A 27,262-nucleotide genomic window follows, 5' to 3' on the forward strand; every position below is an offset into this window, starting at 1 on the left:
TGGTTTTAAAAGTGGGGAGTTCTACAGAGAAAAATCCTGTCTCCCAAAGGGAAGCAGCTCTGTGAGAGCAGCACAGTCCAGGGTGCTGCACACCACACTGGCAGAAGAAATTGAAGAATTCCTTTAGAATTTCTTCAGAATTAAAATAGCCATTAGGGTGAACAGTTCTGGAAGAGGAAGGATGGAATTAAAGTGTCTGTACTGTTTGCATTTCCCATCTCTGGCAACAGCAGCAGGGCATTGTTTGCAGTTTGGTCTCCAGCCCTGGGTATTGACAGAGTTGGGATTAAGTTATTGGAAACATTCCCTTCAGAATGGGAATTGTTATGGCTGGGAAATGTTAAATCATTACTCCTACAAGAGGGATGCCGTGACCCAATGCTGGCAGCATTTTTGGGGTCTTTATTGCCACCCACGAGTCAGGGGTGCAGCCTGGGATTGCTTGTCAGTATTTCCTGTTTCTGGGGGGTTTTCTCTGTGCCACGTTGCTTTAAGGGGTAGGGAGGGATCAGAGTTCCCTGGGATGTCCTGGCCTAAAACCCTTTGGGAGAGCAGGGCTGGGGGATCTCCCTCTGTTGGAAACAGGCTGAGTCCCAGCGTGTTCAGGAGTGAGGATGTGACAAATACACCAGCAGGAGGGGAAGCTATGGACTGTTTATGAACTATGGAAGCTAGAAATATATTAAAAATAGGGGAAAAATACATGGAGGAAGGCACAATATACATACCTGGGTTCTTTAATTCCAGCTTTGGTGAACAGAGTCCTGCTTACAGCCTCAGCTTGATTTTTTGCTTGCCAGAGGTCACTGCTAATTGATTACTCTGCTCTAATTAGACCTAGTCTGCCCAAAGAGACTCAGCCCTGCTGTTGCCCACAGCTCCATGTTTGGCCTCAGCAAGGTGCAGCACAAACCCAGAGAGTGTTTCAAGGGGGCTCTTTATTTCTTTAACACAAAAGCAGCAAAGCAGTTAAAACCACACAAGTTCAACAGATCTCTTTAAACCTATTTGTCATTTCTGATTTTTTCAAAGATCTCAGCTGAGTGAGGAAATTTCCAGCCCCCTTGAAAGGGGTTGAATTTGGTAGAAGTAACATTTAAGCTGAGGCCCAAGTACACTTTTTAAAGTATAATCACCCAAAATTATGAACTCAGCCCACTTAGAGGCTTGTAACGTGCACTTCTTTACCATCAGAACAGACTTGGCAAAACCCAACAACAGCAGAATTCCATCTCTAACAACAGAGTGAAGGAAGCCTTTCCTAGCATTTATAAATAATTCCAGTCTCTTCCCAACAAGCTCTGACTGGCCTCTATGGGATCTGCCAGTTTGCAGGAAAGAAGATTCACTTTTAATCCAGTTCTCCAATTGGGTGATGAAGTAACCTGGAAAAATAATTAAGGATCTTTGTTATCACAGCACCTTGACAGAGATTATTTTCAGATGTTTGACAGCATGTTTGACAGATTTATTTACATTATTTCCTGTGTGAGTACACAGTTATGCCATCTGCCTGTCACTGCTGAAGTCAAACACTTTCATTTTGTCCTGGAAATAGGGACAGAGAAAGGGGAGATGGGAGAGTAAGAAGAGTTTTTCCCAAAAGGACAAGTTTAAACGTGAAAACCAGCTACTGTTTTGAATTAAACATTAAATACTAACTTTGAAGTAAATCTTGCTTCGTTCCAAGAGGAGTTGCCATTTCAGTGCAGTCTTCTGGTCTTCTTCCAGCATGAGGAATTCAGGGACCTGTTAACAGGACACCACAGAGCAGTTCAGCAGGTGGTTAAAACATCTCCACAACAGAATGATGATGAAAAGAACATCTTACATATTTTTATACATTTCTAAGCTGTATTTTTCTATTTTAATGTAGTGCTAGGTATGAGATGTGTACCAGGACAGTCACATTAACCAGATAAACTGCAGGGTGCTTGAAAATCAGAGTTAGGGATTTCCAGCCACATTCTCAGAAAAGCAGTGTTCTGAATTGGGTTCAGTCTTACACTGAACACAATTCCTGTTGGCATCTGCTGACTTCCAGCTTCTGCCAAGCTCTGCGTGTCCGTCCATGCCATTTTTGTAACTCTTGCACACACACATACAGAACATTTCAGATGTTTGTAATTCTCCTCAGGCTCCCCAGCTGAGCCCAATCCCCCTTACTGTGCAGCCCAGGGTGTCCTCAGCCACACAGTCAGCCAGGTAGCAGGAGCGCAGGGTGCCTGTGTGGTCTGTCACATCCACCAGGATGTCAAAGCTGGCAAAGGTGGACTTGGCCTCTGGAGAGACGTCAGTGCAGAAGGTGCAGGTGTTTGACACCTCATTCACGATGAACCTGCACACTGAGCTGAGACACAGGAGAGAATTCATGCACATGTGCAATTTGTTCTTCCTGAAACATTTCTCTGGACTGAGATTTCCCAAGAGACTGTCTGAGACAAAGTGACCTCTTTCTTTTTCACTCTAGGACACAAAGAGCCCTCAACAAAACCCCACACCAGAAACCCACATGGCATGCTCCAGAGGAGTTTGATTTCTTCTCTGGGATGGGACTAAAGCATTGCTCCATGTCATGTGGCTCTGGGGAGGAGGAACAAGCAGTTTTAGCACACACTCCAGGCAGGCAGTCGCTCACCATCTGTTGCGCAGGACTCTGGACATGCTCTCGTCGATGTCCAGGGTGGAAATGTAGCCATAAATAATTCCATGGACAGGCTCCAGCTTCCCATCACTCTGGAGAGCTTTTTCTTTCAGCTGTTCCACTGTGTACACATCCACTACAGCCTCCACTACAAGTTTAAAAGGCAAGTTAAGTGTGTCTGAGCCAGAAATTATTCAAAGAGCAATGGCAAAAGTGGATCTTCAGGCAATCAAAAGGAGATTTAAAGCAGCAGTAAAGCCCCCCTCCAAAAAAAAGAAAAAAAAGTAAAACAAAAGATACTCAGATCAGGAATATATCTATTATTTAATCTTTGTATCCTCCAAAAGGAGTTTTTGACAAAAGCTCTCCCCCTCACTTCTCCAAACTGGTTGCAGACAGAAAGAACACAGCAGACAGGCTGCAGCTGAAGATAGGTAAAGGTAAAATAAGGGACAGCCCCAAGAAACAACCCAGACTTTACCTACTCAGCCAGGCTGGGCCTGAGCTTTGTTTCTGTGAACACACAGAGCAGGAGCTCTTTCAGCTGCACTATGAAATGACTGTGCAGGTAAATAAAATCAAATGCTTACAGTTGATGGTTTCATTTGGCAGCTCCTTCACGGGGCTGGGCAGAGCTCCTGCCTGGGCACTCTCTCTGATGAAGCTGAAGAGAACATTTGCTTCTGCTGTTTCTGAAAATGCATTTTTAAAAGTTACCAGTATATGTTGCATGTAAAAGTCACAGCATTTTTGTATTTTACAAGTTTTTGTTCTGGTAGCACAAACACATTGGAATTAGCCAAGATTTGCTTTTCTCTTTTTTATTTTAACTGTTAATCCTGCATGGAATAAACATATGAAGGTTGCTAACAAAAATAAAAATAAAAATAAAAATAAAAATAAAAATAAAAATTATAAGTAGAAGCCAAAGGAACTGGTCATCACAGAGCAGACAAAAAGCAGGGAGCTTTGTGAGAAGCAGGCAGAAGAAATCACTGTTCCAATAGATTAATTAATGCATTCTAGCCTAGAATAATTACTAAAAACAAAGAAATACTTGAGCAGCTCTTACCTGGGTTAGTTGTAATGATAGTTTTGGATATCACTGTTGCAGTCATGCAGTTCCTAAATTTGTCAAAATTGATTCTCACATCTGATGCAAATATAACTGTGCAGAAAAACACCCCCATGTTACTGGAGAGTAAATGTCACATAAAGAACTTCAATAAAACCATAAAGCAGACTGGTTTACCTGTTTCTTGGGGGATCCAACTCTGTGCCAGCTGGATGGATTCATTATCCCAGCTAAATTAAACAAAAGTGGATGTATCAAAACATTTTTGAAACAGCACTCCAAGTGTTTAGTACTAAATTACTCAATAATGTAGTTGTAATAAAATTGGCCAAAGAGGACACGACTCCTTTGTGACACATGTGGCACTGAAATTCCATGTGCCATGAAATTCCTGCTTTATCTCCAACAGGATAAAATTAAGATGTGTCTAAATGCACAATACAGCAGGGAAAATGCTATGTTTCAGCTTTTATCCAAGTCATTTCTAGCTAAAGCAAATCCCAGTTCAAGGAGCTGTGTGTGCAGGGCCAGGCTGATTGCTCAGATCCCCAGGCCAGATGTTCAGCACTTCCAACACTGGGATCTTTGTGCCTGGGGATGATGAGACTGGAGTGAGGTCACAAACATCCCTCAAAAATGGTAATTTCATGGTCTCTCGATAAAATCTCATTCAGCTCCTCCTAAATTTGGCTGGCAAGAGCACAGCCAAAGCACGGATTTGTTCTGGTGCGTTTTCTCCTTAATCCTTGGGAAAAGATTTAAGATATTTCCTTTTCATCTGATATTGCCCAGGCACTTCTTCACTGCTGGGCTCTGGAATCCCCTGACAGTGCCCAAGTGCCAGCACTGAGAGAGCTGCTGGAGGAGGTCATTTCCAAATTAATCCTGGGCTGGAAGGATTCACCCCAGAGCTGCTGCTCCTCTTGGATTTGTGGCTATGAATTGTGTTAAACACCCCTGGTGGTAACACAGCTCCCAGCCCACAGTGCAGGGCTGCCTGCCTGCTTCCCCTGAGGGAACAAAGGTCCCTGAAGTCACTTTTTAACCACCAAGCAGCAATCCCAGGGCAAGGGGACACCCACACCCCCACATGCCCCTGCACTTGGAAAAGCCACGAGTTTATTGAACAAACTCTGGGCAAAATGCAAAGGTTCCTCTGTGAACAAGGCACTGTTCAGGGATGGGCTGGGGGGAGCTGTGTTTGTAAACAGGACAAAGTTTGAAACTACAGCCAAAGTCACATCAAAATGTTTCTGCATTATTTTAAGTATTTTAAAACTATTTCAACCTATTTCCACTCCACTTGCAATACTGCTTGGCTTTAAAAATGGATCATGCTCTTCATTTTCCTGCCCTCCTGCTTGTGGAAGAGACACAACAGCCTTTGCAGCTGGTTGTAAAAGTCATTTCCTGAATTAGCTCAAATGTCCACATTAAAAAAAAGGAATTATTTGGAACTGAGCTTCATTTTGCTGTCCATGAGCCAGCAGGCTGTCAGCAAGCCATAGAACTACACAAGATATATAAGACCACTCTAATGAATCTCTTCTTTAAGTCTCTTTTCAGTGTACATTGTTGCCTCATCTCAGTTGCCTGCTAAATAACAATATATTTAAATTAAAAGACGGGTTTATAGCTAATTAGTGTGTGTTATAGCTAATTTCTTTACCCATGTTTGCATTATATTTTTAGTGAATTAAAGAACATTTAGTGAATTAAAGAACATCTTACCATACTATTGGGAAAGACCTCTCTGTTTCATCAAACAGCTTTACTTCACACCTCTGGCCTTTCCTTTTGTCTGAAGTCATGAAATACTTTGGCTCCCCAACCTTGAAAAAGAAAGAGGTCACTTGTCCTCTATTGAGTGTTTAGGGGAATAAAACTCATAACCTAGAAAAGGGAAGAAAGACTCTAGACTATTAAAAATGAGATCACTTCATTTTCCCTTCATTTTGTTGATAAAAGTCTCATCAAAGGGTGAGTGTGGTTATTGTCACTCAGCTGCCAAGCTGAATAAATGGAGTCCTGGCCACTGTGAGGCTCAAAATCCACATTGCCACAGATTGACAATGAAGTTACTCGTGGCAGAGCAGAGAAATGCTCCTCACTGCCATCACAGCCTAAAACCCACATTTCCACAGATTTACAATGGAGTTACTCGTGGCAGAGCACAGAAATGCTCCTCACTCACTGCCATCACAGCCCAAAATCCACATTTCCACAGATTTACAATGGAATTATTCGTGGTAGAGCACAGAAATGCTCCTCACTCACTGCCATCACAGCCCAAAATCCACATTTACATGGATTTACAATGAAGTTACTCGTGGCAGAGCACAGAAATGCTCCTCACTCACTGCCATCACAGCCCAAAACCCACATTTACACGGATTTACAATGAAGTTACTCGTGGCAGAGCACAGAAATGCTCCTCACTCACTGCCATCACAGCCCAAAATCCACATTTCCACAGATTTACAATGGAATTATTCGTGGTAGAGCACAGAAATGCTCCTCACTCACTGCCATCACAGCCCAAAATCCACATTGCCACAGATTTACAATGAAGTTACTCGTGGTAGAGCACAGAAATGCTCCTCACTCACTGCCATCACAGCTGCCAGCACGTTGAGGACTCTCCCATGGAGGCTTTGTCCATTTGCCACGATGTCCCCCAGGGAATAATAATCCTGAGGGTCCTTGACAGGCAGGTGCAGCAGGGCCAGGAGCCTGGTGTCTGTGTCGTAGCAGGACGAGGTTTTAACCACAGAGTGATTTTCACTGAGCAGTAATTTGTAGCCACTAGAACAGAACAGATCCCATGGATCAGCACTGCACTCACTGAGGTATCAACAGCGTAAAATGTTCATTCATGTGGAAAACCAACTTTATTCCATTTTAGTTTTTCCTAAAGGTACAAAAAATTCTTGTAGATTTTACTCAAAGAATGAAATTTACTCTGTTTAGCAAAGAACATTATTGCTTTATGACCTTCTGGTTATTAAATATATCCTCCCTTGAGATTTGACAAGACACTGTTGAGCACAGGAGGAAGGTACAGCCACACAAGAAGAAAACACCAAAATTTTCTACCAATTTCATGTGGCTGGAAATTAAAGCAAGTCTTAACTTTGATCTTTCTAGAAAGAACCACCACTCCATGCTTTAAATTTACCTAGGAGTTACAGGGTTGAATTTTTCTTCTCTTTCTGCTTCCTTTGACTGAATTAATGGATTTTCAATTGTAACTAAAATAAAACATTGATAAGTAATATTAGAAATTGATTATAGGTACAATTATAGACATTTTTGTGTGTACACTCTGTAAGTTCACAAGTTTTACCCAAACAACCACAGGCAGCAAAATCTTTCAATGAACTTAAAAAGATAAAAGTGCATCCTGTAAATAAATACAGGATTTTTGTTGTGGTTTTATCAGCAATCATAGTCATATCTATAACTGAGGGAAGACAAACAGCAAACTGCTTTACAGCTTATTTTTCATCATGTTTAAGACCTCAATATAATGTGAGCTTTGACATTGATTAACTGCAGGCCAGCTCTGAGCTGCTGCACTCAGTGGGTTTCTTTTGTTGACATATTTACTGGGCTTCAGTTGAAATCCTTGGAATCTTGTTCCTTTCCTCTTTCTCTTGAACAGAACTGAACAATTTGTTTCCAATTAGGCTGTTTGTGAGTCCTCAGAGCAAAACACAGCAAAGCCACCAGCACAACCCTGATTGCCATGCAAACAGAAACGTGGTGGGAAAAAATAAAATAAAATAAAATAAAATAAAATAAAATAAAATAAAACAAAACAAAATAAAACAAAATAAATAAAATAAAATAAAATAAAATAAAATAAAATAAAATAAAATAAAATAAAATAAAATAAACAAACTCACCACAGTCACCAACCCTGAAGCTTTCTGAGAGGGATCTGATGTACTCTCCTCTGCCCCAGGACTGGACATTAATGAAATAAGTTGGGGAATCACGAATGGTAAAACTGAAGGTGTATCTCTCAGTGCCAATGTCTGCAAAAATAAACAGGGCTGCAGCAATTCCTCAGCACAGCTTGATTCCTAACTAGAATATGTGTATAAAAACTACTATTTTGGGGGTTTTCTGGATTTTAGCAGGAATTTTCTCCCGCTGGAGGCCAGCAGGTGGTGCAGGAGCACGGTGGTGGTTGGGAACGGGCTCCATTCCTGCTGTGGCTGTAGCTGTGCACCCCGCGGGTGTCAACCTCAGCTCAAACAGGGAGAGGTGCGGGAGCTGTGGGAGGTGTCAGCCGGGGCTGTTTGTACACACAGCCCCAGGTCTGTGCGAGCTGGGCTGGCTGACGGCCCAGGCTGCAGGGACACTGCCAGGGGGGTGATTCAATAAAGCAAAGTGTTTGCAATGCTATGGAAAATTCAGGATGTTGGTGTCTGCATCCCTGCCCTGTCTCATACAGGTAACTAATAAAGCTTTCCAGGATCACAGCATGATGCAATAGATCACCAAATTCTCCAGGAAAACTCAGGTGATCCCCCAGAGTGCCTTGAGTGCGGGCCCATGGAGCACACACACCACCACCCCTCTGTGGACTCTGCACTAGGCTGGCCCCAGTTTTGGGTGACAATGACCTTCCCCCAAAACGTCACCCCTCCAGCAGCTCAGCAGGAGCCAGTGGCTGCAGAATAACTGAGCCCTTCTCCTGCAGCTGGAACGGCTCTCCAGGGCTGGAGGTGCTTCCTGACAGTGTCTGCACCAACCCTGACTGTAAATTTATTTCAATTTCTAATTAACATTATTAACAACATACAATTCCCATTTTGTCCCAGATGAAGCTGTTGCTACTCAGGCCAGAAATTACTTGTGTCGCTCCATAAGACATATCCTCAACATTTCTGTTTTAAGAGAGAACAAACATCAAGGCACCAGCCCCATTCCAGCAGTATTTATGGAAGAGTGGGTTCATATTGGTTCCATCTTCAGAGCATGAAACACTCCCATGACAGAGATTTTCCAATTTCTAATTGATATGGCTTAGCCAAACCAATGCTGCTCTTTCATCTTGGTTCTCAAGCAGACACCATTTTTTTTTGGGTGCATTTTTATTCTATCCATTTTACACTGAGAAATCTGTTTATCATTTAAACCTTGATTTCAGTCATCTCTGCCAAATTACACAATTGAAGAAAATGAAGTAAAAAGAGTTTAAAGGGACTGTACTTTTTCGGTCTGGAAAGCTTCTGACATCTGTTTTCCCAATAACCACCCCGATTACATTCTGAAAAATAAAAAGATTATAGAGTACAAGTATTAAACCCAGATGTAGATGATGAATTAGATTTCATGGAATTATACTCTGCTGATGATAATAAACATATTTCTGGCTGGTAATCATTTTAATCTATTTACCCTACAGTACCGTATGAGCTAAAGAGTAAAACATAAACACACAGGTTTACTTCAGGAAAAAATTGTGACTAATAAAAATATTAAAATAAATGCATCTGTTTCTGTTTGTGAAGAAAATGAGAGGACAAAAGTTCACCCCAACCCTTCACAATTCTGGCTGTTCTACAGCAATCTCTCCTCAGGTAGGCAGCAATGCTGTTTCATGCTCTCTGCACAGGTCTCAGATATCCTCAAATGCTCCATGAAAAGTCTGGACAGGATTTATTTTACTCTAAAGTGTCCAAGGTTTTCCTGGCTCTCAGCACCACGAGCCACACGTGTGCACCTACAGGAGCTTGTCCTGGCCTCAGCCAAGCAGCCTAAATTTCTACAGGTGCCTTTCTCTTGCTATCTTTCAACTGACTCCAAGGGAGCTGAGGCAAGGAGCTTTTCTGTTGATTCAGACCAAAATCAATCTTATTCTGCTTTGCTAAAGCTGTGTCTATTATGTAAAAACGTCCTGTTCTCAATTGTCAAACACAACTACCGGGAGCAAACACACACATGTAGATATAGATATGTTATCTGTCTATCTATAATATAACATAACAGCTGTGTAGTGGGTTCTTGTTGTTTTTCAGGTGGTCCTTGGTGTCAGAGAAGGGCTTTGAGGTGCTCGTTTGGGATTTAAAAGGTCAGCAAGGAAAGTCAGAGTGGGATGAGGGCTGGAAGAACAGACTGAGAGTGCAATACTGCCAGGACCCTTCAAAACATGAAGCATCCTGCCTCAATTCCACATCACAGAATCCTGGAATGGTTTGGGTTGGAGGAACTTTAAAGCCCATCCAGTGCCACCCCTGCCATGGCAGGGACACCTCCCACTGTCCCAGGGGGCTCCAAGCCCTGTCCGGGGACACTGCCAGGGATGCAGGGGCAGCCCCAGCTCCTTCACACGAGCCCTTCTGGCAGCCCTGAGTGTCCCATTCCAGCAGAATTCCAGAGCCAGCTGGGAAGGGCAGGGCTGCAGTTCAATAAACCAGCCAGGATTCATTTGGTACCTGTTCCCAAAGCAGCGGGACCTGCCTGACTTCACTGCAACCATATCGACACGTGCTCAAAAATCAGCTCTCCGGTTTCCTTGGGATCACTAGAGGGAGCACGGCAACTGCCTTATCCTGCCCGGAGGGACACGCTCGGGAAGAGGCCACTTGTGTTCAGCACTGTAATATCCCCCTTCCAGACTGAACGCTTTATATCCACTGCATGCGGTGATTCTGATTAGGATTTTGTTTTTCTATTTTGGGTTTTGTTTCTTAATTTAAAAAAAAAAAACAAACCTATCAAATTATAGCGCAACATTCCCTGTATCTCACCACCAAATGTCAAAAGAACTGACATTTAGGATGAGTGCCTGCAGAAATTAGGCTGATTGTGCCTAATTTCTGGTGTAAATATCCAGTTTCACAAAGAAATCTGCCCTGGCCCTGCTGTAAATGTGTTCACCTCTGTGTCTCCAACCCCGAGCTTGCATGGGGAACTGGCAGAAGGAATTGACCTGGCTGGAAACTATTTTGGACTGAGAAAGGGAGAAAAACTTCCAGAGATCATTTCCTTGATCAGCTCATTGTGCAACTGCCCAAGCACTCATTTTCCCAAAAGAGGAGGGGAACACCCCCCCATGGTGCCTGTTTTGGCAGAGCACTGCTTGAGGCTGCTCAACCAACTCCTGAGCACTGTAAGTGTTTACACTTGAATCTCTTTCACTTTTTAAAATAAACAGCAAACTCATAAACCATGCCATTTGGATACTTCAAACTGTGTGTTCAGCTGTTTTAGCAGCCTAACACAACACACACTGATCATTCTATCATAAATTATTATTTTATAAAATACTTTCATTGCCGTGTGTTCCTAACTGCAATACTCGAGATAAGTTTTATTTGTAAAAGAAAAACTTTTAACTGGGTTAGTGGATCATTATTTGGGAGGAACTGTGAATGACAGGTTAGATTAGCATTGCTGAACACCAGTTTGGATCAGTATGGCTCTAAGGAGATAGAAAACTTCTCTTAGATCATCCCTGTTCTGTGATTCCTCTTTCATTTGTTTAAAGTAAATGAGAAAATAAATTGTGCCATCCCAAATAAAAAGTGGTGGGAATGGGAAAACTCCCTATTTTCACTCTTTCCAGGAACAACAGAGCTTCTCTGGGGCAGGGGAGGGGGGATGCTGCCCCTACTCAGGTGAGACCCCACCTGCAGAGCTGCCTCCAGCCCTGGGGTCCCAGCACAGGGAGCACGTGGAGCTGTTGGGGTGAGTCCAGAGGAGGCTCCAGAGTGACTGGAAAGGCTGAAAGAATTGGGATTGCTCATCCTGGAAAAGAGAAGCTTTAGGGTCACCTATTGTGGCCTTCCAGAGGCTGAAGGAGCTGACAAGAAACACGAGAGAGGGATGGAGTGACAGGACAAGGGACAATGGCTTCAGAGAGTAGGCTTAGGATATTGGGGATAAATCCTTTCCTGTGAGGGTGGGCAGGCCCTGGCACAGGTGCCCAGAGCAGCTGGGGCTGCCCCTGGATCCCTGGCAGTGCCCAAGGCCAGACTGGGCTTGGAGCAGCCTGGGTCAGTGGAAGGTGTCCCTGCCATGGCAGGGGTGGCACTGGATGGGCTTTAGGCTCCCTTCCACCCCCAAACCAACCTGTGATCCTATGCAAACCCAATTTTCATCCCAAAGAAACAGAACCAGCCCTGCCATGGAACTGTGAGGTTTTTACCCTGCCCTTCCCAGCGTGCCTGAGAGACTGCTGAGGTCCCAGATGATTGTGGCTGCATAATGCTGACTCTGTCATGTCCTCAATAATGTCTTCACTAATTCAGCATCCATTTCAAGGGCTACAAAGGAGCCTCTGATACATGGAATTGTCCAGTCAATATCTGTGCCTGTGGTACCCACAGGCTGAGGACAACTACAGCATCAATTTTCATTTTGCTGCTTTGCACACAAAGAAGGGAAGGTCCTTTCTACCCAACAATTGCACTAATGCTATCAGTACCTAAATATACATCAATTACATAATTTTGCAGTAATATAAGACAGTCAGATACAATTTCATCTGGGAACAAAAGGCTTTGAGACTTACAGGACGAGCAAGGTTTGGATGCAGATCTGAAAGTGCAACAAAGTTCTGTGCTGAACGAGAATGAGCCATTCTTTATCTGAAACTGAAGGAAGCTGACTTAGATTTTGTAAATATCCAAACAAATCACTTAAGACCATTCACAGTGAGAATAACAAGTTATTTTTTAACATAAATGTTTTGACCTAATAGCATCTGTTTTCAATAAGAGGCATTTCAAGCCATCTGAAGTAGACAATTCTATATTGTTTGGATTTGGCGATGGAAGTTATGAATTTTACTGTGACAGCTCTACCTAAGCTTCTCAAATAAAGGCCTGTAATTTTTATTTATTATTCATCATTAAATGACTCCATTAGCACCAGGCTCTGAAAAATATTTACCCTCCTTCTCTCTGGGAAGCCAACTGAATTTAATGAGGCAGCTCATATTTAAAAGGCAATTTATATGTGAGGAAAGAGAAGTGTTGGGTTGCAAAGCACCTTTAATTGAGGTTTTGGACTAAATATTAAACTACTTTAAAATGTGAGTTTATTCCTTCCTCAAAATACAAAAACTGTGAATTTATTAAAATAAAATTTGTGAAAACCAGTTCTTTCCAGGCTGCCAACGTGGCGTTTACTGCCCAGCCCTGAGAGCACCCAGGTTCTCTCTAGAGGTGCCTAAGTGGGGCCATAGTTGCTTTTTTAAACCTTCTGAATGCCTCTTATTATTTCATGGGTTCCTCAGAGACATTTAGATACTCAACAAATGGTTGTCAGATTCTGGTTTTTGTTGTGAAAGGAACTCTGGCATTGTCCAAATCTTAATAACCTTAAATAGGAGAGAACTGCTGACATTTTTCAGAGGATGCCTGTTCAATCTTTAGAACAAAATCCTGAATGGCTTTCACAGTCTTTATACCTGGAACCTCATGTGAGAATTGTTAACCATTTCATCAGGCATTAGGATAAAGGTCTGTTGAGCTAGAGAACAAATAAGCCTACATTTTAAAGAAAAATAAGCAGTTATCTGAGAACCAAGTGATTTTTCTAAAAGAGCATTTTAAACTATGCTCTCACAGAGAGACAGCCCAAATTTGCCTTACAGAAACCACTGAACAATGGGGCCCTCAAACCTGTTCCCATCCCATTAGATGGTAGAATTTATGTTTCCTTCTGTAGGAAAATTAGCTCAGCATCCCTCCAAGGCAGGGTAATATTCTCACCTCAGAAGTAGTTAAATATTGTTACCTGCTGTACCTCACACCAGCTGGGTCGTGTCAAAGGAACCAGCACTGCAACACCTGTATCAGAGGAATATTAAAATAGTCATTTAGGATTTTAAATTATCTGGGTTCTGAGAGTTGGAGCAGAGCTCCCCCCCTGAGGGACCCCTCAACCTCCTCAGCTGCTGCTCAACCCATCATGGACCTCCTCACACATCCACCATTCTGCTCAGGCGCCCCTCACTGATCCTTCAACCTCCTCCTGGACCCTTCAACCCCTCACTGACCCTTCAGCCTCCTCCTGAACTCTTCAAGCTCCCCTCACTGACCCTTCAGCCTCCTCCTGGACTCTTCAGGCTCCCCTCACTGACCCTTCAACCTCCTCCTGGACCCTTCAGGCTCCCCTCACTGACCCTTCAGCCTCCTCCTGGACTCTTCAGCCTCACAGGTGCCACTCAGATGCCCCTCATTGACCCTCCAACCTCCTCCTGAACTCTTCAGCTCTTCAAGTGCCCCTCACTGACCCTTCAGCCTCCTCCCGGACCCTTCAGCCCCTCAGGTTCCCCTCACCGACCCTTCAGCCCCTCAGGTGCCCCTCAGTTCCTGAGGGAGACAAGATGGCGCTGGCGCGGTGGCGGGAAAAGGGCCCTGCACCCCCTCGTCCCTCAGGGCTGAGGGGAGACGCTCTCCCATCCCCACAGCTCAGTGGGATCTCCAGCAGGCCTGGAGTCGCTGCTTTTGAGGAGGTAACAACAGGGTTAGATGGGATTTTGGGCTGGAATTGTACCCAGTGAGGGTGGGCAGGCCCTGGCACTGCTGTGGCTGCCCCTGGAGCCCTGGCAGTGCCCAAGGCCAGGCTGGAGCACCCTGGGGTAATGGAAGGGTCCCTGCCCATGGAGCTGGATGGTTTTTAAGGTCCCCCCAACCCAAACAATCCTGTGATTCCGTGACTTACAAGATCAGGAATTAAAAGTCAGGTTCATTCTACAAATATAAACACACAATGCACCAGCAAGACAAAGCAAGTTGCAGAAATCTCTGGAGAAACCATTCCCTACTTCCTTTTTTTTTTTTAATGTTGGTTATAAGGGAAAAAAAAAAGTTGCAGCCTGTATTTTATAAATTAATCAAAATTTCTGGTTTAAAGATATTATTTGTATTGATTTACACCCAATAGTCCTATATTTTCAGGCTCTGCAGAAGGCTGGCTTTTTGAGCCATTTTCTCCATTTATATTGAATATAAAATTATATTTCATAAAATCAATACCCTTCACTTCTGCATCATAAAAAACTTTACTCCTGATGAGTAATTTTATAACCCCAAGGTCTCAGCTATTGGAAGTTTTCAGCACAGCCTAACAAATTCTGTGTTGACTCTGTCTTACAGGATCTTTCATTTCTTCAATTAAACAGCTGAAAATGGATCCCACCTGTGCTCTTGTATTTATTGTGTCACAAAAATCCACGATAATTATCCCGTGCTGATGACAAACAGGATGCCAGGGAACTGACAGCCTGGGTGGGTTTTTTTTTCCTTTTTGGGTCACCTTTTATACAGTATGATCCATGGATCTAATTTTGTTTTGTAGGTTTGATGTCTCCACTAAACAGAACATGGATTTTTTTCTGTCAGTTCTGTTTTCATTACCTCAAGCTAATGAACAAGCAGAAGGTAATGAGCCTGGTGATAGGATCCCAGTGGAATGGGAACGAGAACCTGGACACTGGCTGGGAAATGCTGGCAAAGGCACAAGTCTCATTCTTACAGCCACGACTGCAATGCAAAACAGGAAAAATAATCCCTGAAATGAGACCTGTGGGGTGCCCACTGCTGCAGAAGGTGACAAACCAGCACCACAGCCCAGGGGCTCGCAGGAGCTGAGCTGGGCTCAGTATCTCAGCAAGGTTTTGGTGGGACACGAGCACCTGCGGCACGGAGCCTTGCAGGGATCCTGTGCATGGGCAGGTCCCCAGTTCCAGTGGGTTTTGTCCAGGTGGAGCTGCTTTTCTCCCACAGGCACAAAGGGCAGGTGAAACCCGACCCTGCCATGTCCCCTCCAGGCCTTTTTTCCATTTCAAAGCCACCAGAACAAGGGTGCTGTTGTGCCTCTCCTCGGCTCCCCATAATCACCGGCAGGGCTTGCTTTGTGGGCCACTTCCACTCCTATTTTCAGTGTACATTTGGGGGGGGCAAAAAAAAAAGTTGCTTTTTAACTTTCCCAGGATAGCTCCTGCTGGGAAGACGTTATCAGGGCCATCGTGACAGGAGGCACAAAGGCAGGGGACAAAGTGAGACCCGGCTCTTTCCCTCTGAGATGTCTGATTAGATGCTGAATTTCTGCCTTGCAGATACTGAGCCAAGGACTCGTTTGATGCCCGTACCTGTCTCAGGTGACACTGACAATTCTACCATTCACACAGCACATGGCACCTCAGGGACAGCCAGGGACTTTGGTGGTTACTGCAAACAAATAACACCTTTTTTGGTGTTTGTAACCCACAAATGTCTAACCTGCCTTTATCCCACTGATTTACAATGCCAGCTGATTCTCCCAGTCAGGAATTTTCAATACAAACACTGGAGAGCATCTGTAAAAACAAATGTTATTCAACTTGTATCCCGCTTTACTCAGCCTTTCCTCCTCAGCTGACCTCGAAGTGGCCTCAAAAAGAAATCAGCATCGTTATCTCCCTCTGACAACTGGGAAAACAGAGGCGACAGAAAGGCCAGAAGAGGTTTCCTACAATCCATGTGCCACACAGAACCAGCTCCCCTCTCCAGCACCAGTGTTAATTCAGTGCTTTTCTGATCTAGCGCTTGATCCCTGAAAGCTCCAAGTGATTTGAACTCTGCAGCACTTCAGCGGTACTTAGCGCTCTGCCGAGTCCTCCTGTGATTGGCAGGGCCTTCCCGTACACTAGACTGCAAATTGCCCAGTCCCTGCTAATTAGCCTTCATGAATAGATTTATTTAAATTACGCTCATTGGCATGGCCAAGCAGTGCAAATGCCATTTCGTAATTCACTTTAGCAATTTGTTACGTGACCATCAGTACACTTTGAGATCAGGGGAAGAAAGTCCAGCACTAGCAGGGACATTTCAGAAATCATTTCCAAACCTAGAGCAATATAAAAATATTTGCTCTGTGCATTTTCCACTGCCCACAGCGTTTACTGAGAGGGCTCATTGAATATTTATACATCCTTAAGACCAAAAGAACTGGTAAAATGGAGAGGGCAGACATGTAATTTTATGTAATTGGCCTGACTGAATGCATTAAAAGCAGCAAACCATTAAAGGTGCTCAGTGTTCAGTGGTTTTGGCTGATACCTGAACTGGCAGAGCCTCGGGAGCGCTGATGGAGTAAGGATGGACATCTTCAGCAGCAGCAGTGCAGGTGCTGATGCAGCCAACAGGTGCTCAGTGTGTATTTAGGGATATTTAATCTCAATTTCTCCAAGTCTTTGTTCAGCTCTCACTCCAGCCTGGTTCTCCCCCCCAGCACTGGAACCATCCCGGTGCTGTTTCAGTGGGAGCTGCACCACCACCACCTGCAGCATGGAAAAACAACAACCCAGAGCCTTGTTGTAAAATTAACACGACCCACGGTTGGTTCCCACCTCACCTGGGTCAATTCTGCCTTCTTGGGGCCAGGGAGATGCCAGGACCTGAGGCTGGTGCATGCACGTGGCAGCAGCACGAGCCTGCAGGGAGCTCAGACCCCAACAGAGGCATGAGCAAACAGAACCACAGGCCAGGGGCTCTGCTAGGAACGCCAACAGCTCTCTCTGCACAAGAAAAGCTCTATTTCTGGCAAAGACCAAAATAAAAAAGCTTTTTTTCTGAGGTGTAAATCCCTGTGGGCCACGTAGCTGCTGTGCCCATGGGCAGGGGGGGAATGGCATTGCCAGGGCTGGAGCCTGGCACGGCATTGCTCCTCTCCCTCCCAGGCTCATGATGTCTGCTCATCAGTGAGCTCAGCTCCTCATGATTCCATCACTAATCAATCCCTTCTGCAGCAGTGGTGGAGCAGGAATGTCACGGAAAGGATGTGGCACATCCCGGGGAGGAACGGGAGCCATCTGCACCAGCCCCTGCCCCAAAATCAGCTCCCCTCAGGTGCCAGGGCAGAGTCACAGCCCGATAGAAACACCACAGCTGACATCTGAGACCTCCTGGATCCTCACTAAGCAGTCAGCTTATTTTCACTGTATCATCAGCAAATAAACTTATCCCTGAACTAACCTGTGTAGTTTTCCTATCAAAAAGGCAGAATAAGATGCCCATATAGGAACTCACTGCTTGAAAGCACTGACACAAGGCCCTTTTTTCTTCCATTTTCTCCCTTTTCTGAAGCTCAGGCTTTGATTGCCCAAGATTTAAAGCCCTCAGTCTGCTATTTAACTTGACTGAGACTACAGAAATTCAAAATTCTTCTTTTTAGAGCCTTCAGGCTATAGAGAATAACTTTTCCTGCACATAATTCCAAAATAATGTGAGCTCAGTGAAATGACTTGGATTTTCATCACTTTCCCCAAGACCAGAATTTCCTCCTCCCTCTCTGAGCAAACAAGTGATGAATATTTTCCAACAAAACATCATGAATTAAAGCACATAACAATTAAAAATAGTTTTAGTGACAGCTCCCTGACACAGAGGAAGAATGCGTTGAGGGGGGAAGAAAAGAAGATATTTAGCATTGTTGGCTGCTATTCAGACACTTCCAGCCATTCAAATCCATGAAACCAAACCCAAATTATATCTGGATTTCAGCTGGAGACAGATGAGACTGAGCAGTACCAATTAGGACACATGGGATGAGCATCTCCCAGTGACAATACTGGGAAAAAACCTTCCAACCTCCAGTTGCTCCAGTTTCCAACCAAGGCAAAAACTTGATCCCTACATGAGCAGTTCACAAGGAGGAAACCTTAGGATATAATTCCCAAAGACATATGGGGGTGGCTGTAAAAGAAGACTGGGACCTTAGAATAAATCAAATTTTTCCTCACCACAGAATTCAGTGAAGGGAGCACCAGAGAAATCCAAAAGGCCCATCCAAGCTAAACTTTCCAGCACAAATCCACCTTTGATCTCCTGGCTGAACGTTTGGCCCCGGCCCAGTGGTGGCAGGGCTCCCACTGCAGGGAGAGCCAGGACTGCATCCAGCCCTTCCTTCCGAGGGAATCATGTGTCAACATTTCCACAGCCCTCCTGGCCGCCTGTCAGGCAGCTCGTTAGAAAACTCCTGCAGACCCACACTGACATTTGGAGGGTTTATCCACTGGAAAAACAAAACCTCCCCTCAAAGCCTGTTCAAAGTGCAAAGGTACAAGGCTTGATCAAAACGGGACCGGATCACGGAATTCTCCCTTACGAAAATGAACACTAGAGGTCAATCTAACAACTTGTCCCGGAAATATACATCCCTGGAATAAAATATTACAGACTGCTGTGTTCTGTACAGCTCTCACCACCTCCAGACCCCCTGGCTCGGCCCGATCTAACAAGGGTTTCCTCTGTTCCTTTGGATTTGCTCTTGTCTCATTCCCCATTAGCATTTCTTTTCTGGAGATCTCCCACACAGTCCCTGTCCCGTCACGGGGCTCCCTGGTGCCCTGAGCTCCCTGTTTGTGAGAGGAAAGGGGCAATCAGCTTTGTGTGAGGAGGCTGGAGGCCAAACGTGCCCCTGATGGAGCTCCAGTGCAGCTCAGCTTCGATTAAGGATCAGGGCAGGAGCAGAGGAGCAGCCGGGGCCGTGCAGGTGAAAGCCCAGAGCAGGCAGGTCAGGATCCCATCTCATGGATAAACCCTGGCATGGGTTGGCTTGCAAGGGATCTTGAAGCCCACAAAGTCCCATCCCTCCTGCCATGGCAGGGACACCTTCCACTGTCCCAGGCTGCTCCAAGCCCTGTCCAGCCTGGCCTGGGACACTGCCAGGGATGGGCAGCCACAAACCCATGGTTCAAAAGAGGCAGCAGGGAACAGGGCTGGGATGCAAGGGGTCGGTTTGGGACTTCCAGACTTCAATTCTGGTTCCCTTCCAATGCATCTCCCACCTAACAGCAGCAGAGTGACTTCAGTCCTGCACCTCATGCTTTCCTCATCTCATCTCCCATGCTCAGATTCTGGAGGATCTTGAGACTATGAACTCCCACAGACTTTTTCTGCTTAAAATCGGTTTTGGTTGAGCTTTTTTTACTTTACCATTCTGAAATGCCCAATATTCCAATTCCAGCCAGTTTCTTCCTCCCCCTTCCCTGCTCTTATCACCAGAAATAAAACACAGCCCTGCCAGCCTGTTTCAGCCTCCCCATTGCCACCTTCCTCGGCAAACCCCAAATTCCCCTCCACAAACCTCCTGCCTCAGGCAGACTCCATGGAGCACAGGAGGCCGCCTCCACTGGGAAAGCCAAGGTTAATCCAAGGCACAAAAATCAAGCCAGAAGAAAGCTCAGACCCCGCAGAGATCGAGTTTAAGCACAAGATTTCAGCTGGAGAGTGACTCCTGTGCTGCTCCCCTGCAGCGGGGCCAAATCACGGCTCTTTCTGCCTGCAGGCGGATCCTGCAACCCTGAGTACCCTGAGGAGTAACATTTATTTACCCTACCCAGGGGCTCTGTGCAAGGAGTAACATCTATCCCCACCCAGGGGCTCTGTGCAAGCAGTAACATCTATCCCCAAACCAGGGGCTCTGTGCAAGGAGTAACATTCATCCCTACCCAGGGGCTCTGTGCAAGGAGTAACATTCATCCCAACCCAGGGGCTCTGTGCAAGGAGTAACATTTATTTATCCCCACCCAGGGGCTCTGTGCAAGGAGTAACAATTAACCCCAAACCAGGGGCTCTGTGCAAGCAGTAACATCTATCCCCACCCAGGGGCTCTGTGCAGCAGGGCTGCCAAGCCCTGGCCCCGCTGATCTCTCCATGAGCGAGCAGCTCCATATGGCAGCGCCGGCTCCTCACTCAGCAGCTCGCCTGCTGCCAGCTCCTCTCACTGCAAACAGCCCAGAGCAGCAGAAATGTTCCAGCTCCACCTTGGCATGGCCATTACCTTTCCAAACCTGCCTTCAAATCCTTCCCAGGAGTTTCTTGCTGCCGGGATGAGCACGGCGGCTCTGGCTGCAGCCTGCCACGCTCCTCCAGGGCAGCAGCCGAGGCAGTCCCAGGTGGAAGTGTCTGCCAGGCCACATCCAGAGGGTGCCCAGCCTTAGTGCCCAGCCCCTCAGAGCCCAGGCACACCCAGAGGGGATGAAAGTGCCTCATTTTAAAGCTGACCCTAACACAGAGCTGAAGCTTCTTCAGGGACATCTCTGAGCCCTTCCCAGATAATGCAGGCACAGGAGAGATTTGGGAAGGGTATGAGCATGGCTGGGACAGCAATGGATGCCTTGTGCTACTGGTGTGCATTAACACCTTCTCTTCAAGGCATAAAAGCTGGGCAGAACTGAACAGGAAACCTCCATTTTTGGGGCACTCAACACCTCACCTTGGCAGTTTTCCATCTATTAAAATGCACAAATGCAATTCCTTGGCCGCAGGAATTGCCCTTCACAGTACCCCCATCCATCCCCATCCCCTGGGAGGTGGCTCCCCAAAAGCTGACTGCCAGAGGCCCTTCCCCAGCACCAACAGCAGCACAGCCCTCAGTGCCACCACCCCATGGCTCTGGGCACATGGCAAAGCCAGCAGTGACAGCAGAGGGGTGAAAGGCACAGCAGTACCTCAAATGGCACTCAAATACCAGAGGGGTGAAAGGCACAGCAGTACCTCAAATGGCACTCAAATACCAGAGGGGTGAAAGGCACAGCAGTACCTCAGATGGCACTCAAATACCAGAGGGGTGAAAGGCACAGCAGTGCCTCAGATGGTGTGGCCTTGGCCCAGGCAGGGTCACACTCAGCCCCAGGTTTGCAGGGATCCCACTCTCAGTTTATGGATCCATTCAGCCTCAGCCCTGGCACGTGCAGTTCCTGCCAAATCAATATCTGCGCCTTCCTCGTGAATAATTGTGTCAGTGGGACATTAATGGGGCACAGTGCTCATGGTGTCGAGGCTTTTTTAACTTTTTTTTTTTTGTCAACGAAGCAAAGTCATTCGTTTCCCTCCCCCTTCCCCCCCTGCCAGCCTTCCCAAATGCACAAAATGGGCTCCAGACCCACCTCCTACAAGGAAATGAGAACCAGCCCCGGAGGATCACCCAGCAAGAAGCCTCTGTTCGGAGATCTGACGCCTCTTCAAAGCCAGGGGAGCAAATGTGCTCCTACCTCGGCTGATTTATGGGGAACGGCTGCGTCACCCGCGCGGGGGAAACGCTTAAACGCTACCAGAGGGAAGGGAACCGGCCCTGGCTGCCTGCTCTGAGGAACCCCGAGTTTGTTTTCATCTCATTAGAGCTCTATTGCATTTTAAAGGAAAACAAACAACCTGGAGGCTGCAGCACATGCTGCTGGATGTTTCCCTCCCTAGGCAAACAAACACCGGGGTGGCTGCGCCCCGATGGCAGGCGGGATGTGCCAAGGGGGGCTCTCAAATGGTGGCACCAGCCTGGCACTGTGTCCCCACACACGAGGGGATGTGGGCAAAGCAGGTGGCTTCCCAGAAATAATATCCCCTTCCCAGCCAAAACCAAACCCCCCCAGCTGGAGGCAGGAGCAAAGCCAGAGGCACAGGCACCCCAGGAAAGGCAGGAGCAAGGTTTAAGTGAGGGGCACAGCCCTGGGCTGGGTTTTTTTCCTTCCTTTCTGTGTTGAAAAATTCTGGGTGTAAATCGTTGTGTGTGTTTGGTTTTAATTTCTGCTGCTGCCCTGCTGTTATTTATGCTCTTGAAATATAACAGCAGGCACATGGAGAGAGTGGTGCTCATGAAATACAGCCCAGTGCCCAGAGCGTTTATCGACCAATGCAGTAAATAATTCCAACAAGCACAACTCATCCAAGAGAGCAGGGCCATGGATGAAGGCTGCCCATCTGCCAGGGCCCTTCCAGCGCTGCCAGCTCTGCCCCAGAAATGCTCTTTTCCATCTAAAATGCAGCCAAGAAAGCCAAGTGCAGCTCCCAAGTGGGTCCTGGTGGCAGCTGTGCCCTGGGCTGGCAGGATGGTCAGTGCTGCAGGGACATCCCTCAGGACACCTTTGCCCACCATGGCATGCTCCCAGTTCGTGCCAGGAGGACTTTTACAGACAACAACTGCTCAGCTGCATCCAAGCTGGAGCAGGGGCACCCAAGGGACACAGCCACCCCAGGAGCTGGACCTCCACAGCACCAGCAGTGCTCCAGGACAGCCAGGAGGTCACTGCTGGAAATAAAACCTCCCTGCAAGGACCGGATCTGGTTTGATGGTTGAGGCAAAGGCAGCAGTAACAGCCCTGTGCAAGCACTTGCTCATTTAGCATAGGTAACAGCACTAGAATTTATTCAGGATCTGAATTCTTGCTTTTTGTCCAGGGGAAAGGCCAGAGGGGGACTCTGCATGCTGCTTCCATGCAGAGCTGGGTCTCTCAGCCATCCCAAGGATTTCCCTGGATGCTTTCCCTGTCCTGCAGCACAGAGAGCCCTGGAAAGCCCAGCACAAGGCCAGACAGATTTAGTGCTGCTACACTGGGACTCATTCATCTTCCCTCCGAGGTGAACCCACACTGTCCTCAAGGACAGGAGCTTAACAAGCACAGAGGAAGATCTGAACCAGATCTTGACCTGATCTCAATCACACAGCTGCTCTGAACCAAACAGGGCTGATTTATGCCGATGTTCTGGCTCCAACCCATTCCCAGCTCCCTCTGCCCCCCAGGCAGAGCTCAGGGCAGAGCCATGAAGGGACAGCAGCACTCGGATCCCACCCTGGGACACTCACACCAGGCATTGCAGCACTGAAATCAGCAGCATGAAGACCCTCAGGGTAAAATAAAGCCCCTCAGACAGGGCTGTGCTGCAGCAAACCCTGCCCTGGGTGTGCCAGGGCTGCCCATCCCTGCAGTGCCTGGGTTTGGGGCAGAGCTCAGCACCACAGAGTACCTGTGAGACTGACTGGAGCTCACAGCCAACTCCTCTGGGATTTGCTGCCAAAATATCACTACCCAGAGGGAATAACCTTCACCAAACCTGTGTCAGCCACAAAGCCAGGCTGGAGAAAGGCCCTGATCAGGGATTCCAAGAGACAACACCCCCAGGGCTGCGGGGAGCTCTAGCCCTGCTGCTCCCAGTTCATCTCAGGGCAGCATCTCCCAGCAGGGTGGTGCCCAGCACAGCACAAAGGACACTTTCAGCACTTTTACCCGTGGCCAATCCTGATACCCCAACAGGGAACAGATCCTTCAGTTTAGCTGGAGACACCCTGCAAACCCAGAATCCCCAAATCCAGGCAGCATGAGGTGCCAGAGGCTCTGCCTTCAGCCAAGCCCCTCATTTGCAGCACTGCCTGCACACACCAGGGCCTTTTACCTTCTCATCCTCCACACCAGGGCCTTTTACCTTCCCAAGCTCCACGGGCAGACAGCAGCAGACGGCCCTGAGCCATTTCCAGACTCTCCCAGCCCCGAAGAGAAGAGTTCCACACCTTGCAGTCCCTGCAGAGCATCCCTGGGGCTGGGGCACAGGTCACCCCCAGCCCTGGAGCTGCACTGCAGCCCCACGGATCCCCAGCACAGCCACTCCACCTTGGCTCCCTCCCCACGCAGGAGCCGCTTGCCAAGCCCACATTTGGATCGAGCTACAGACTTTTGTGCTTTGGCTCAGGGATCCTGCAAACAAGAGCTTTAATCACTGCTTGCTTTTATGTGCTGAGAGCCAAAATTGTCTTGTTAAGTACAGTAAGTGATCAGTACTCACAGCACAGAACGTTTCAATGGCTGCTTGTGTGGGTAATTATTCCAGGCTTGCCTCTCTTCCCCTCTTGAGAAAAATTACGGAATGTGGAAATTATTGCGAAGCCTCTCTGGACTTGGAATGTTTTCCACACCGGTTCCTTCAGCCCTGCCTGCATTCTGCTGCCTGCTTGTGCCCCTTGCTGAGGGATGCCCATGCCTGGGCAGGCTGCTCCAGGATCTCCCCTTCCACAGGCAGGGTCACAGCTGGGCTTTCCTCAGACAGAACAACCCCAATACCTGTCCTGAAGGTAACAGGAGGCTCAGCCTTGGCTCTGCCTCCCTGTCCTCCCCTGCCTGAGCACAGCCCAGCCTAGCAAACATTGATTTAATTTGGTTTTTCCCCCATTTTCCCCCATGCATCCCTAAATGGAAGCATGGATCCGTGCTTGGGACCCCAGCTGTGCCATGGCCCCGGGCAGGAGCCTTTCCCTCCCAGCCCTCTCTAATATTACACTATTAAAGTTGCCTTTTGGCTTTTATTAGGATTTTTTCCAGAGATAAAAGCAGGCTGTGGGAGCAGAGGGAGCCCCAGCAATATCCACGTCCTTGGAGCTGACAGAGTGGGGAACCTCAAGCTGGGAATGCTGTGGTGAGGCTGGGACATGCAGAGGAGGAGGAGGAGGAAGAGGATGGTGCTCAGCTGTGCATCCCTCAGCCCCAGCCTGGATGAAGGGAGCAGCAGAGCAAGCTGCAGGGATGCTCCAGTGTCAGGGGATGCTTTTCTGGAAAAGGGGCAGCAAAACACTCTCAGCACACTTGGAGCTGCTTTGCATCACCTTCTCCTCTGCAAGGGCAGCTGGAGGCTGAAACCTCAGCAGGAAGTTTTGGGCACCCATAAAGCTCCTGCTGAAACAGGGACAGCACCCCAGAGTCCCCATCCCATGGGCAGCTCTGCTTTTGCCTCCAAGAGGATTTTGTACAGGGCAATTCCAGCACGGGATGCCGGAAGGAAGGGCTCTGGGAGGACTGGGATGAGACATAAAGCCAGAAGGGATGGGATGAGTCCCCAGGAAGTCCCAGCAGGTTTATGTGCACAGCAGGGCCTGTGCCCAGCTGGCAGGAGGGCAGTGCTGTCACTGCAGAGATCATTGCAGCAGGAGAAGCAGGACAGGGGCACCAGCTCCAGGGAGGTCTGGGTGCCCCGTGGCACCCTCAGGATCCCACAGCTGCCACACAGGGCTCCTGCACTTCAGGTGGAGCTTTGTCCACCAGGGCTGGCTCAGGATCCCAAATCCAGCATTTGCTGAGCTGCTTTAAAGACATTTGTGTGTAGCAACCAGCACAGAAAATACAGCTTCTCCCCTGGGAGGGTGGAGGGCTCTCCCTGTCCTCTCCAGCCAGGCATGGACCCGTTTTTCTCTGCCCCATTTTTGCAGAGGTTGTGAGGGACCAGGACCCATCTCACACACACAGGGCTGACAGGAAGGGAGCCACTCCAGAGGAGCATTGCTTCTAAACCACTCCAATATGGCAAGGCAATGTTAACCAGCTGGGAAAGCTCTTTAAAGACCCTTAATTAAAGGCTGGCTGTTGCACAGGCCCCTTTCCCATCCCCACCAGGAGTGTTTCCCAGTTTCCCGGCCTCTCTCCTGCTGCCCTCCATCCCTCACACTTTCCTTCCCTCTGGCATCTGCCAGCAGCGTGCTGTGGCTGCCAGGGGGGGGTCTTCAGCAATCAGCCATCAGATGGAAGTTTAAACTCAGAGTAAAAAGGGAAAAAAAAAAAGGGGGGGGGAAATTCCCTCATTCCCTCACTGTGGATTTGCAGGCGTGGCTGCCAGCCTGGATGGCAGTGCTGGCACAGAGCTGGTGTGCCAGCCTGATCCTTCCCATCGCTGCTTCGTGACCTGCACCAGCACTCCCAGCCACGTAAACTGGGAAAAATGGGGCTGGATCAGCCCTTTCAGCTCCAGCCTCTCCTCCAGCCCCAGCTGTGGCATCGCCATGAGTCAGCCCCAAAGGCTGCAGCCATCCCCTCCTCCTGCCCATTCCACGTGTGCCCATTCCCTGGGGAAGGGGCAGTGGGGGCAGTGCCCCATCCACCCCACAGCCATGAGGGGGCCATAGTCAGGGCCTGGGGCTCACCTCCTGCCAGAAAGGCATCAATTTATTCTTTCACATGATAGAAATTCATCAAGCAAGGCAACGCCTCGCTCTTCCAAATCAGAGCATAAATTTGGCATTTCCACCTGATGGCTGCACACAACCACACTGCTGCAGCCCCCAAAACCAGCAGGGAGGATGCCCAACAGCCCTGGCACAGCCCCCACTTACCAGGCAGTGCCAGCTCCTGCTCCCTGGGCCAGGACAGCCTCTGAACCCTGGGGGAAATCCTGGGGGAGGCCCTGGTGCCTCCTCGCAGCTTTTATAGCCCACAGGTGCCTGGCAGCACCAGCCTCACCTGGGGAGTGTGGGGTGGGACAGGTGTGGCAGCAGGGAATGGGGATTGATGGGCATTTCTAGGGAAGGTCATGATCTCCCTGTCACAGGTTACAAACATTCCAGATGAAATGTGGGACTGAAAATCAGCCCTGCTGCTCTCCTCATCTCCAGACCCACGCAAAAGCAGGGAAGTTTTAACTTCTTGCTTTTAGAGGGTTTTTTTTTGTTTTTTTTTTTTTTTTCTTTCTTCCCTATTTTTGTTCTTTCCCTTCTGTCCTCCTAAATCTGGTATAACAGAAAAAGGAGTAAATAAAGAATTTTGGAAAGCTCTTCCAGCCTTGCTCTTCCTGGCTTATGGAGTGGAATGGAGAGAGAGGCCCAGAGCACAGGAACCACAAAACTTTGGATAGCTGGATTTTCAAAACAAAATTGGGTCTAGAAATGGAAACTTTGGTTAACTGAGACGGGGATGAAAACTTCATTTCATACTTGGCTGCAAAGCTGGATCTTCATCATCCTCTTGTTTTGGCACTGCCCCAATTAACCTGAGCCATTTTTCC

General features: G+C 47.5%; 1 protein-coding gene across 2 annotated transcripts; it reads right to left on the reverse strand.

Moving 5' to 3' along the window:
- Nucleotides 1-920: 920 nt before the first annotated feature.
- On the reverse strand, nt 921-12,318 carry MEIOB (meiosis specific with OB-fold). Of its 2 annotated transcripts, XM_066560558.1 has the most exons (13): nt 12,250-12,318; nt 8,943-9,000; nt 7,628-7,759; nt 6,898-6,970; nt 6,329-6,524; nt 5,451-5,551; nt 3,897-3,949; nt 3,717-3,812; nt 3,235-3,336; nt 2,639-2,792; nt 2,167-2,350; nt 1,663-1,749; nt 921-1,385 (listed from the first exon to the last, which is right to left on the reverse strand). In XM_066560558.1, exons 1-13 carry the CDS (start codon nt 12,316-12,318, stop codon nt 1,269-1,271), a joined length of 1,422 nt encoding a protein of 473 aa, XP_066416655.1. In that variant the 3' UTR covers nt 921-1,268. The 2 variants fall into 2 exon arrangements, with proteins under 2 accessions (XP_066416655.1, XP_066416656.1); XM_066560559.1 differs by lacking the exon at nt 1,663-1,749.
- Nucleotides 12,319-27,262: the final 14,944 nt, after the last annotated feature.

The sequence above is a fragment of the Molothrus aeneus genome, chromosome 16, assembly GCF_037042795.1.
Source record: "Molothrus aeneus isolate 106 chromosome 16, BPBGC_Maene_1.0, whole genome shotgun sequence".
Taxonomy (NCBI): domain Eukaryota; kingdom Metazoa; phylum Chordata; class Aves; order Passeriformes; family Icteridae; genus Molothrus; species Molothrus aeneus.